Source organism: Coregonus clupeaformis, unplaced genomic scaffold, assembly GCF_020615455.1.
Source record: "Coregonus clupeaformis isolate EN_2021a unplaced genomic scaffold, ASM2061545v1 scaf0349, whole genome shotgun sequence".
NCBI lineage: Eukaryota > Metazoa > Chordata > Actinopteri > Salmoniformes > Salmonidae > Coregonus > Coregonus clupeaformis.
In genome coordinates, this window is record NW_025533804.1 from 142,635 (window position 1) to 156,719 (window position 14,085).

At 47.4% G+C, this 14,085-nt stretch overlaps 1 protein-coding gene across 2 annotated transcripts in view; it reads right to left on the reverse strand.

Moving 5' to 3' along the window:
- pex5lb (peroxisomal biogenesis factor 5-like b) overlaps nt 1-14,085 on the reverse strand; it is a 137,062-nt gene that overhangs the window by 39,299 nt on the left and 83,678 nt on the right. For both annotated transcript variants that reach the window (XM_041841508.2, XM_041841507.2), the window contains 2 exons: nt 3,544-3,768; nt 1,273-1,402 (listed from right to left, as the gene is read on the reverse strand). In XM_041841508.2, coding sequence (XP_041697442.1) covers nt 1,273-1,402; nt 3,544-3,768 — 355 coding nt within the window. The remainder of the gene's footprint in view (nt 1-1,272; nt 1,403-3,543; nt 3,769-14,085) is intronic.

Below are 14,085 nucleotides of genomic sequence, written 5' to 3' on the forward strand. Positions count from 1 at the left end.
GAGATGAAAGTACTAAATCAATCCCAGAACAACAGCAAAGGGCCTTGTGAAGATAATGGAGGAAACAGGTACAAAAGTATCTATATCCACAGTAAAACGAGTCCTATATCGACATAACCTGAAAGGCCGCTCAGCAAGGAAGAAGCCACTGCTCCAAAACCGCCATAAAAAAGCCAGACTACGGTTTCCAACTGCACATGGGGACAAAGATCGTACTTTTTGGAGAAATGTCCTCTGGTCTGATGAAACAAAAATAGAACTGTTTGGCCATAATGACCATCGTTATGTTTGGGACGAAAAAGGGGGAGCAGCTTGCAAGCGAAGAACACCATCCCAACCATGAAGCACGGGGTTGGCAGCATCATGCTGTGGGGGGTGCTTTGCTGCAGGAGGGACTGGTGCACTTACAAAATAGATGGCATCATGAGGAAGGAAAATTATGTGGATATATTGAAGCAACATCTCAAGACATCAGTCAGGAAGTTAAAGCTTGGTCGCAAATGGGTCTTCCAAATGGACAATGACCCCAAGCATACTTCCAAAGTTGTGGCAAAATGGCTTAAGGACAACAAAGTCAAGGTATTGGAGTGGCCATCACAAAGCCCTGACCTCAATCCTATAGAAAATGTGTGGGCAGAACTGAAAAAGCGTGTGCGAGCAAGAGGCCTACAAACCTGACTCAGTTACACCAGCTCTGTCAGGAGGAATGGGCCAAAATTCACTCAACGTATTGTTGGAAGCTTGTGGAAGGCTACCCGAAACGTTTGATCCAAGTTAAACAATTTAAAGGCAATGCTACCAAATACTAATTTAGTGTAAACTTCTGACCCACTGGGAATGTGATGAAAGAAATAAATTCTCTCTACCATTATTCTGACATTTCACATTCTTAAAATAAAGTGGTGATCCTAACCGACCTAAGACAGGGAATTTTTACTAGGATTAAATGTCAGGAATTGTGAAAAACTGAGTTTAAACGTATTTGGCTAAGGTGTATGTAAACTTCCGACTTCAACTGTAGAAGGGAAAGATATACTACAGTGTAAGGTATACTACTAGACCACTACAATATACTGTAATACTACAGTTGTACAACACATTTCTAACTTTATTAGCAATATTTCATTTTTTATGTTTTGTTTTCTGTAACTTATAGCACATAACTGATTGAACTCTATTTCTAACGTGTTAAGGCTTGAGGTTTAAAGTGGACAAAGTGGACAGTGTAGCCATTTGCAGGCTTATACAGATTTCAGAGACTGCCTTCTTTACCATAGTAATTCACTGGAGGAGTGGTGTGAGGTGCACTTCTTCTCGTATCTTCTCTTCCTGCTGTCATTCAGGGAGCCTTCGGGGTGAAGATTCACTTCCTCCCATTTCTCCAAAGGAGAGGAGGACCTGACTGAGCAGAAGGAATAAAGGGTGTAGAACTGTTAGCATAATGCTATCCACAAGATATGGACAGAAACATAGAACTGTTAGCATAATGCTATCCAACAACATCAAATCAAATCAAATTGTATTTGCCACATGCACCGAATACAACAGGTTAACCTTACAGTTAAAATAACATCAAATTGATCAGAAATACAGTGTAGACATTGTTAATTTTGTAAATGGCTATTGTATCTGGAAACGGCTGATTTTTATGGAATATCTACATAGGCGTACATAGGGCCTCAGGCTTTCCCACCCTAACCCGATATGGACCTGGGGCTTTCCCACCCGGACCCGAGGACAACTAGACCCATTCCGTATAGACTTGGATCCAGACCTGGTCCGATCTGATCCGAGTGAGGGAAGCAGCAGAAAAGTCATTTTTTAAACTACTTTATTAACCCGCGCTGATAAAGCGCGAGAGGACTGTGAGCGAGTGGCATGGGGAGTAGGAAGGAGGGAGGAAGAGACAAGTGACCTGATCCTACAGGTTCATGCTGTACAACATTCACAGAGTACGACCCTACCTTACACAGAAAGCGGCACAGGTGTTAATCCAGGCACTTGTCATCTCCCGTCTGGATTACTGCAACTCGCTGTTGGCTGGGCTCCCTGCCTGTGCCATTAAACCCCTACAATTTATCCAGAACGCTGCAGCCCGTCTGGTGTTCAACCTTCCCAAGTTCTCTCATGTCACCCCGCTCCTCCGCACACTCCACTGGCTTCTAGTTAGGCTCGCATCTACTACAAGACCATGGTGCTTGCCTATGGAGCTGTGAGGGGAACGGCACCTCCTTACCTTCAGGCTCTGATCAGACCCTACACCCAAACGAGGGCACTACGTTCATCCGCCTCTGGCCTGCTAGCCCCCCTACCTCTACGGAAGCATAGTTCCCGCTCAGCCCAGTCAAAGCTATTCGCTGCTCTGGCACCCCAATGGTGGAACAAGCTCCCCCAAGACGCCAGGACAGCGGAATCACTGACCACCTTCCGGAGACACTTGAAACCCTACCTCTTTAAGGAATACCTGGAATAGTATAAAAGTAATCCTTCTCGGGTATTCAGGTACAGGTGGAACCGTGAAGACCTCTAGTTTGAACATCTTCAAGAACGATCTGGCCTTAATGGCCATGCACTCTTATAATCTCCACCCGGTACAGCCAGAAGAGAACTGGCCACCCCTCAGAGGTTTCTTCCTAGGTTCCTGCCTTTTTGGGAGTTTTTCCTAGCCACTGTGCTTCTACATCTGCATTGCTTGCTCTCTGGGGTTTTAGGCTCGGTTTCTGTATAAGCACTTTGTGACAACTGTTGATGTAAAAAGGCCATTATAAATACATTTGATTGATTGATTGACAGGCAAAATCCTAGAGAGCGGGGGCTGAGTTCAGTCTGCTTTTCAACAGACACATTCACCTTTCAGCAGGACAATAACCTAAAACACAACGCCAAATCTACACTGGAGTTGCTTATCAAGACGACATTGAATGTTCCTGAGTGGCCTAGTTACAGTTTTGAATTAAATCGGCTTGAAAATCTATGGCAAGACTTGAAAATGGCTGTCTAGCAATGATCAACAACCAACTTGACAAAGCTTGAATAATTTGTTAAAGAATAATGTGCAAATATTGTACAATTCTGGTGTTTTTTTTTATCTTAGTGGGCAAGAGATTAGAGACTTATCCAGAAAGACTCACAGCTGTAATTGCTGCCATAGCTGATTCTAACATGTATTGATTCAGGGGGTTGAATACTTATCTAGTCAAGATATATTAGTGTGTTATTTTTTATAATTGTTTTACAAATGCTAGAATGTTTCTTCCACTTTGACATTACAGAGTATTTTGTGTAGATCATTGACAAAAAATGACAATTATATCCATTATAATCCCACTTTGTAACACAACAAAATTTGGAAAAAGTCAAGGGGTGTGAATACTTTCTGAAGGCACTGTAAGTGCCCTCCCAATATGAATGAATAATGATATTGCTGTAGGTACACAGTATGAAGACAGCTGCATGTTGTAACACGAAAACACACGAACCCCCCCATGCACAAACATCCACCCACCCCCCTCAATCCCAACACACACACCGTGCAGTCAGTACCTGAGTCTAGGGAGACCCTCTCGGGGGCTCGTGGGGTGTGGGGGCTCGATGAGCGCTCCACCTCCACCTGGATGAGCTCTGTCTCCTCGGGTCTCTTCCCTCTCCGGGGGCTGTTTTTAGAATTCCCCAAGGGGCTCGGACGCTCCCTGACGCTGCCCTTCCTGCTACTGCTCCCGCGTTCACTGGGCTCACTCAGGTCCACCAGGTCGAGGGCTGAGGATAGAACTGAGGAGACACACACACAGAAGGTCATGTCTGTGTACAGTCATATACATGTAGTTGTGTTCCTGTTGTATTAACAATGCTGGTAACACTTTCTAGGAGCACATGTAATGCATTCAAAGAGAGAGACAACCATTCTAATTCTATCTCCCCCCCCCTCCCCCCTGACCCTATAACCCTTCCGTGTTTGCAGATCTGAGCGGTCTGGATAAGTATAAGCAGACCGCGCAGTGGTAGGAATTCTACCATATTGTTTACTCCTTACAGATCTGCAAACATCTAAGGGCTAGGGCTTAGGGCAGTGTAAACCAAACCTATCACTTGAGTATCCTCCTCCCACTTCCACTTAGTTGATCTAGTAGGTAACACTTTATTTGGATATTCCATCTATATATGCTCATCAAACCATCTGTAGACTATCAGCCACATTTCAACAGCATATCTGTAGCCTGTCAGTAATATTTCAACAGTGTATCCCCTCACTTGCACAAATGCCAAGCCCATCTATAGAATGATCAACAAACAATCAGGAGACTATCAGCAGCATCTCAATTGCATATCAGTTACAACTTAAAGGGATAGTTCACCCAAATTACATATTGGTTTCCTTACCCTGTAAGCAGTGTATGGACAAGGTATGACAGCAACACATGCTTTGGTTTAGTTTCCTTGGCGGCACTGTTTATTTACAATTTATTTGGATGGTCCCAAAGCATATCTACAGATAGTTACTAGAATGACAACGATTATGCTGTTAAAGGGATAGTTCACCCAAATTACAAAATTACATTGGCTTCCTTACCCTGTAAGCCAGTGGTATTCAAACTTTTTCAGCAGAATTTCTGGGAACCCATTCTTTTCACCCAAAATTCTGGCGACCCCACCCCACCCCACCCCACCCCAAATCTAATGACACAACCCTAAAATTGGTAAATTCACATCAACTAATAACCTTCAATTTATAGCATTTTCATCTCTCTAGGAGAACCAATATATACATTTACTCAATAAAAGGTTATTTTTCTAACTATTTTTTTTCAATAATGTTTGTGCACTGAGTGTATAAAACATTAAGAAAACCTTCCTAATATTGAGTTGCACTCCCCCCCTTCTTTTGCCCTCAGATCAGCCTCAATTCGTCGGGGCATGGACTCTACAAGGTGTCGAAAGCGTTCCACAGGGATGCTGGCCCATGTTGACTCCAATGCTTCCCACAGTTGTGTCAAATTGTTTAATTAAGGAAATAAATCAACAAATAATCACTAAGCTTAAACGTATCTTTCCTGTTGGTGAAACGCATCAGAAGCATAATGTTAAACGTAATGTTTTAACAACATTGTCTGTCAACATTTTTGGCCTAATCGCTAAAGGCTGCCAATGTAAGTTGGGCCGTTGCCCGAGGAAAGAGTGAGAGAAAAAGAGAGACATTGCAGCACCAGGGTTCAATTCAATTTTGGGGAAAAAATCTATGTACGTTTTTCTTTCTTTGTACCGGTACTGTCGAATGTAACAATGTACCGTTGTCCTGCAACATGGAAAACATGTTTGTCCTCTTATCTTAGTTGGAAGTTTAGTAGCTCGTGACCATTCTCTTCATCTCTGTGACCTTTACATGAATATCACCCACTGTGCATAATGTTGCCAGCGGTGCGTTCAGTTCGACAGAATAGTGTGCAATGTTTAATTCAAAGGAAACTGTACTGAATGACCAGTTGAAGAACGCTGTGTTTATGGTGACCCATAGAGAGATTGTGTATGTGTATGGTGTGTGCTGCACATGGGTGATGCACAAGTTTTGAGTTTCAAAAGGTCAAAACCATCACAGCCTGTTTTTCACATTCCTTATGTCCTTGTCTACCAAGGACTCCATGTTTGTGTCTCCTGCCCAACGTATATCCACTCTATGAAGCAGAGTGTCACACCCTGGCTCTGGGACTCTATATGTTGAGCCAGGGTGTGTTCATTCTATGTGGTTTATTTCTATGTTGGGGGTTCTAGTTTGTCGTTTTCTATGTTTGCCTTAGTGACTCCCAATCAGAGGCAACGAGTGTCAGCTGTTGGCTGGTTGTCTCTGATTGGGAGCCATATTTAACTGTCTGTTTTTCACTTTGTGTTTGTGGGTTTTTGTTCCGTGTTCGGTCATTGTCACCGTGGACTTCACGAGTCGTTTATTGTTTTGTTTCGTGCTTTAATATAATAAAGTAACATGTTCGTTCATCACGCTGCGCATTGGTCTACTTCTCTCCCTGACGATCGTGACAGAAAAACCCACCATACCAGGACCAAGCAGCGTGTCCAGGAGCAAGCAGCCTGGACATGGGAGGAGATATTGGACGGGAAAGGGTCCTGGACCTGGGAGGAGATATTGGACGGGAAAGGGTCCTGGACCTGGGAGGAGATCCTGGCCGGGATGGACCGCCGGCCATGGAGTGAGACAGTTGAGAGGCGACGGAGAGAGGAGCAACGGCGTAAGCAGTGTCAGCGTCGGACGGTCGAGAGGCAACCCCAAAAAATTTTTAGGGGGGGGCACACGGCAGGGGCGACTGGGCAGCAGGAGGCTGCCACAGGGCGATTAGGTGAGGAGGCCACCAGGTTAAGGGGGCTACTGGCGCAGAGGGAGCAGGAGTTAGTGTTGCAGAGGATGGAGCTATTGGAGGCGATAAGGGAAAGGGTGAGAAATGAGGCACGGCGAAAGGAACTCGGTAGGCAGCTGAGGGAGCGGAGGGTTATGATGAAACCCAGTCCCGCTCCTCACACCAAGCAAGTGGTGTGCGTCACCAGTCCGGTCAGGCCTGTTCCTGCTTCCCGCACTAAGTGTACGGTGCACGTCGCCAGCCCAGCCCGGCCTGTCCCTGCTCCACGCACCAAGCCTACGGTGTGCGTCGCCAGCCCAGTCCGGCCTGTCCCTGCTCCACGCACCAAGCCTACGGTGTGCGTCGCCAGCCCAGCCCGGCCTGTCCCTGCTCCACGCACCAAGCCTACGGTGTGCGTCGCCAGCCCAGTCCGGCCTGTCCCTGCTCCACGCACCAAGCCTACGGTGTGCGTCGCCAGCCCAGCCCGGCCTGTCCCTGCTCCACGCACCAAGCCTACGGTGTGCGTCGCCAGCCCAGCCCGGCCTGTCCCTGCTCCACGCACCAAGCCTACGGTGTGCGTCGCCAGCCCAGTCCGGCCTGTCCCTGCTCCACGCACCAAGCCTACGGTGTGCGTCGCCAGCCCAGCCCGGCCTGTCCCTGCTCCACGCACCAAGCCTACGGTGTGCGTCGCCAGCCCAGTCCGGCCTGTCCCTGCTCCACGCACCAAGCCTACGGTGTGCGTCGCCAGCCCAGCCCGGCCTGTCCCTGCTCCACGCACCAAGCCTACGGTGCGCGTCGCCAGCCCGGCCCGGCCTGTTCCTGCCACTCGCACCAAGTCTACGGTGCGCGTCGCCAGCCAGGCCCGGCCTGTTCCTGCCACTCGCACCAAGCTAGGGGTGCGAGTCGTCAGCCTGGTCCAGCCCGTTCCTGCCACTCGCACCAAGCCAGGGGTGCGAGTCGTCAGCCTGGTCCAGCCCGTTCCTGCTACTCGCACCAAGCCAGGGGTGCGAGTCGTCAGCCTGGTCCAGCCCGTTCCTGCCACTCGCACCAAGCCAGGGGTGCGAGTCGTCAGTCCGGTGAGGCCCGTTCCGGCTCCACGCACCAAGCCAGGGGTGCGCATCGTCAGCCCGGTCCGGCCCGTCGCTGCTCCACGCACCAAGCCAGGGGTGCGAGTCGTCAGTCCGGTGAGGCCCGTTCCGGCTCCACGCACCAAGCCAGGGGTGCGAGTCGTCAGTCTGGTGAGGCCCGTTCCGGCTCCACGCACCAAGCCAGGGGTGCGTATCGTCAGCCCGGTCCGGCCCGTTGCTGCTCCACGCACCAAGCCAGGGGTGCGCATCGTCAGCCAGGTCCGGTCCTTTCCTGCCTCACGCACCAAGCCAGGGGTGCGCGTCGTCTGTCCGGCACAACCCGTGCCTGGGTCATCGGTGCCAAATCAGGTACCGCTTTATTGCTCCCCAACGGAGCTGAAGCTAGCCGCTCCTGCTACGTCCAGGTCAGCTCCAGCCAGCGGGGCCAAACCGGACCAGGGGCGCTATGGGGGGTTTGTTGGAGGGTGGTGGGCAAGCCCGGAGCCAGAACCGCCGCCGAGGAGGAATGCCCACCCAGCCCTCCCCTATTTTTCTCTGGTTGAGGCGCGGTCGCAGTCCGCGCCTTTAGGGGGGGGTACTGTCACACCCTGGCTCTGTGACTCTATATGTTGAGCCAGGGTGTGTTCATTCTATGTGGTTTATTTCTATGTTGGGGGTTCTAGTTTGTCGTTTTCTATGTTTGCCTTAGTGACTCCCAATCAGAGGCAACGAGTGTCAGCTGTTGGCTGGTTGTCTCTGATTGGGAGCCATATTTAACTGTCTGTTTTTCACTTTGTGTTTGTGGGTTTTTGTTCCGTGTTCGGTCATTGTCACCGTGGACTTCACGAGTCGTTTATTGTTTTGTTGTTTCGTGTGTGCACTTTATTAAATAAAGTAATCATGTTCGTTCATCACGCTGCGCATTGGTCTCTCCCTGACGATCGTGACACAGAGCTTCCTCTTTAGGGACTTATCTGACCGGTTTCCATGCAGATGCCACACTTCCTTCTTGTAAGTCTGCCACGCACTCTCATTATTCTGAGTGTGCAGACCTGTACGCGGGTCTACATAATTCTGACTGTGGTTGACCTGTAGTCCTCATGTGAAAGACCTGCATATGCTCTCCACTCGTCACTGACTACCATACTCTGATGCTTCACGTGCTTCTTGATGACAGGAACCAGGGTCTCGTTGTTCCTCCTCTTCACAAACCGAAGAATGGGACGTCTGGATCTCCAACATTCCAAACACCCATGTCTTTCTCCTCCATGTATTTCCAAAGCGTCCTCTGGCGTACTGGAATTAAATAGTGTCAAAGTATCATTAGAGAACAAGGAATCAACCTACCCATTAAAGAGGCAATCTGCAGTTCAAAAAATTAAGTGATACCCCGCCACAGTTTTGGTAAACAGCTGAGTGATGGAGCTGGAGAAATGTAACCTCTCAAATTCCTAAACAGAGCTAAGGATGCAATGACTGACCATCTATGATATCAACATTATAGTTTTAACTATACTGAACAAAAATATAAACGCAACAAACTTCAACGATTTACTGACTTACAGTTCATATAAGGAAATCATTAGACCCTAATATATGGATTTCACATGACTGGGCAGGGGTGCAGCCATGGGTGGGCAAGGGAGGGCATAGGCTCACCCACTTGAGAGCCAGGCCCACCCACTGGGGAGCCAAGCCCAGCCAATCAGACTGAGTTTTTCCCCACTAAAAGGCTTTATTACAGACCAAAATACTCCTGTTTCATCAGCTGTCCTGGTGGCTGGTCTCAGACGATCCCACAGGTGAAGAAGCCAGATGTGGAGGTCCTGGGCTGGCGTGGTTACACGTGGTCTGCAGTTGGGAGGCCAGTTAGACGTACTGCCAAATTCTCTAAAACGACGTTGGTAGAGAAATAAACATCTGTGGCATTGTGTTGTCTGACAAAACTGCACATTTTAGAGTGGCCTTTTATTGTCCCCAGCACAATGTGCACCTGTGTAATGATCATGCTGTTTAATCAGCTTCTTGATATGCCACACCTGTCAGGTGGATGGATTATCTTGGCAAAGGAGGAACGCTCACTAACAAGGATGTAAACAAATTTGTGCACAACATTTGAGAGAAATAAGCTTTTTGTGCATATGTAAAATTTCTGGTATCTTTTATTTCAGCTCATGAAACATGGGACCAACACTTTACATGTTTATATTTTTGTTCAGTATATGTTTTGAGGCTATACAGTGTTGTTTACAATTACATTATTTACAAACAATAGAGTAAAACAAGATTATATTTTGGGTTCTGATGGGGTTGAACTAAGCTCATGAGGCAAGTTTTATTCTTCAGGAATCAATGGCTATAAATTATTAAAAGTCCAAATTGGTGATGCATATACGCCTTTAAATCTAAGGTAGTTATCACTGGAGTTTTTTTAATTTAAGGACTTACCGTGAGCTCCAAAAGTATTGGGACAATGAAAAGTTCTACATTCATGTGGATGCTACCATGATTACGAATAATCCTGAATGAATCGTGAATAATGATGAGTGAATGCTAACCTCCCGTTATTGTAATGGTGAGAGGTTAGCATGTCTTTCTTGGGGGGTATGATATTTGTGCGTTTGTAACTTTCTCTCTCATCATTATTCACCATTCATTCAGGACTATCCGTAATCATGGTAGCATCCACATTAATGTAGAAGTGTTTAGAAAACATATTCTATTCTAATTTACAATAAAAGTGACTCCAAAATGACACAATACATGATTTACTATTCATTTCTTTGAACTTTTTACCCCTTTTTCTCCCCAATTTCGTGATATCCAATTGATAGTTACAGTCTTGTCCCATCGCTGCAACTCCCGTACGGACTCGGGAGAGGCGAAGGTCGAGAGCCATGCGTCCTCCGAAACACGGCCCTGCCAAGCCGCACTGCTTCTTGACACACTGCTCGCTTAACCCGGAAGCCAGCCGCACCAATGTGTCAGAGGAAACACCGTACAACTGGCGACCGAAGCCAGCGTGCATGCGCCCGGCCCGCCACAGGAGTCGCTAGAGCGTGATGGGACAAGGACATCACCGGCCGGTCACACCCTCCCCTAACCCGGACGATGCTGGGCCAATTGTGCGCCGCTCATGGGTCTCCCGGTCGCGGCCAGCTGCGACACAGCCTGGGATCGAACCCGGGTCTGTAGTGATACCTCTAGCACTGCGATGCAGTGCCTTAGACCGCTTCTATAAACGTAATCATTGCGTGCTATGAATATGGGACCAATTACTACACTTTTGACTACTTTATTGCACATGGGTTGACTATGTCCAAAAAGTGATGTAATTTCTAAACGGTTCACCCGATATGGCTGACAATACACTAAAATTAAAGCTGATAGTCTGCACCTTAACCTTATAGTCATTTATTAATTTCCAATCCAAAGTGCTGGAGTACAGAGACAAAACAACAAAGAATTTGCTCACTGTATATGTCAGGATGAAACATACAGTACCTTTATTTTGTGGCAGAACTGTGGGTGAGGACATTAACTCTGCCTTTTCTCTTCCGATGCCTTTTCATTCTTTTGAGACAGATACTCCGAAGTTTCTTTGCCATCCTGGAGAGCGTGGTGCTGTTCTTAGAAATCCCATCTTGCAGCATATCCACTTGCCGCATGCCCAAACCTTGTGAGCATCTCTACAGAAATTAAATTGAGTGTTGTGAAGATTATTGATCAGTTAATCTAACAGATCAATCAGGTAGGGCCATGTTCAGACTTGGGAAGGTCCACTAAAAGTCAATTCCTTGCATAAATGACTGCCAAACTATACTGTGAGGGGTCAGAGACATCTCAGACATGCATGCATTTTCAATAGTTTCAAAACCTATACACTGGGCAAAAAGTGTCAATATCAGGGGATATGTTTATGTATATATTTCCGGTTATCTGTCATTGTATTAGATATAAGGAATAGACATGCTCCAGATATGCATGTCCTTAATTTAATATAAGGAGCTAGGATATTCTCCGTAATGGGACAGTTTCTACATGCATCCAATCCGGACTATGGAGCGATTTCAGTGCCAACAGAAACTGTATTTGAATTCAACACTTTTGAATTTGTATTTAGATATTGATTTTGAATTTAATATTTTTGAATTTGTAGGCAGAATTGAATCATTTAATTCATAAATTGAACTTGTATTTTATGATCTGAAACTGAATTGAATGAATATTGCAGTCGGTTTTAAAATTCAATTTTAATTTAATTTAATATTCAAATGTAATATTTATATATTCAGTTTCAATATGGGAAATATTGCATTCATTGTCTGTGTATCAAGTTTACAAACTATAATTTCAAGTTTACCAAAGTTTAATATATTCAACTTTTCAGATGAGTTTAGATTCAGTTTTTAAATAGCTTTTCTTGCTCTTGTGACTTACTGGGTGCGAAACAGGTCTCCTGCATGTCACAAGACTGTTTTAGCCCACTTAGCTAAAGCCCATCCGGATGAGTACATGAAGCTAACAAGTCTCCAGCAAGGTTACTCATCAAAAGAGCGTGGACCTCGGTTACATTTCACCCCCCATTGACCTCATACTCAGAGATCACAGCACCAATATAGCTGACTGGGTTTGAACTCAGGCCCGCTGCACGACAACAACACCTTCTGTGGCAAACAGAAGCAGAAGGATCTGTGCACCTCAATGAGAGTGCAACAGAGGTGGTTTGGTGATCCATGCATGTGGTGAGCAACCTTATTGCCTGAGACCTGAAGACGTGTTAGTTTGACTGATGGGGTTCTAACCCAGGTCTCCTGTGTGCCAGACAATGTAACTTGTCAGCTTCCTGCCTCCTGTTTGTCTCCGGGCCTCTAGAGGTCATCTGTGTTCCCCTCTGCCTTAGTTCTTCCTCGTGTGTCCTAATTAGTTTGATCCAGGTCACCTGTGCCTTGTTTCCCCTTGTGTATTTTAGCTGTGTGTTTTCCCCTTGTTTCTCACTTGGTTATTGAGTCCTGGCTATGTGTCTCCTGCTTTGTTCCACCGTGTCTTTCCAAGTAAGGTTTTCTAAGTTATCTTTGGTTTGTTTTTTTTTTCTCTTGGAGTTATTTTGTTTTGCCTCCTGTTTTGTTAGTATACCTCTTTCTGAGAAGAACTTTTGTTGGACTATTTTTGAAGTGCTAAGAACTTTTGTTTTTACATTAAATCTACTTGCCTGGAGTATTGCCTTGGGTGTTTCATTTGGGTCCTACTACACCTCCTCTGTGGCTAAGGGGTATTACCCCCAGCTCTCCACATCTGAGACCGGAGTTCAAGCCCAGCTTGTGACAGAATAACCAAGTCATCATGGACCCAGAAACACTCAGTTCCCAGGACCTGTTGGCGGTGATCACTCGACATGAGGCTTCTTTCCAGCGCCATGAAGCCGTTCTCAGCCGACAAGAGGAGCTGATGGCTAGACATTCTCAACTCCTGGCCGAAATGATGAGTTCCCTTCACCAGCTCTTTGAACGCCTCCTTGGTCCTCTCCCTTCCCCCAGGTCACCTCCCAGTGACGACAGGCCTTCTCGGTTGGCGGAGCCCCGACTACCACCTCCCAAGCCCTTTTCTGGGGATCCAAGCTCTTGCCAGGGTTTCCTCACCCAATGCTCCCTCACCTTCGAGCTCCAACCCTCAAGTTTTCCCACAGACCGTTCCAAGATTGCCTACATCATTACCCTTCTTTCAGACAAGGCGCTCGCCTGGGCCTCTGCGGTGTGGCAGTCCCAGGAGGCCTGTTGTGACTCCCACGCTGCATTTGTAGAAGAGTTCAAGCGGGTGTTCGATCATCCTGTCAGTGGGCGGGAGGCTTCCAAGCGCCTACTGTCTCTCCGTCAGGGCCCCCGAAGCACGGCAGATTTCGCCATTGATTTTCGGACCATAGCAGCAAGGAGCGGATGGAATGATGAAGCGCTGAGGGTCTGCTTTCAGGGAGGGTTATCTGAGCCCCTTCAAGATGAGTTAGCCACCCGAGAACCAGCTGGAGATCTCGAGTCCCTCATAGCCTTGGCCATCCGCCTGGACAATCGTCTAAGAGAGCGGAGAACGGCTCGCCGCCAGGTGTCTCAGTCCCAAGTTCCTCGGAGCAGCTCTGTTTCTCCTGTTTGGACTCCGTCATTCAGAGCTTCCCCGGCTCCTGAACTGCTCCAGGATTCCCCGGAGAGCATGCAGTTAGGCCGTTCCAGGCTTTCTCCCAACGAAAGGGAACGTCGCATGAGGGAGCGTCGGTGCCTCTACTGCGGGGGTTGCCGGCCACTTCCGCTCCACTTGCCCCGAGCTTTGGAAACGCCAGTCCCCGCCCAGCTACAGGAGGGCTGTGATGGGGAGAATTAGAGCTCCTCCTACTAACGCTGTCCTGGCTATTCCAGCCACTCTGTCCTGGGAGGGCCACCAGCATCGGGTCCAGGCTATGATCGATTCCGGTGCCGCAGGTGATTTCCTGGATGTAACCTTGGCTAAGGAACTTAAGATCCCTACCCAACTACTTCCTCATCCCCAGGCAGTTACAGCCTTAGATGGCAGACCTCTGGAACCAGGAAAGGTTACAGAGGCGACTCAGTCCCTGCGACTTACCATCTCTCAACACCAGCAGGAGGAAACCTTCTATCTCATTGACTCTCCCGAGTATCCTATAATCCTGGGTC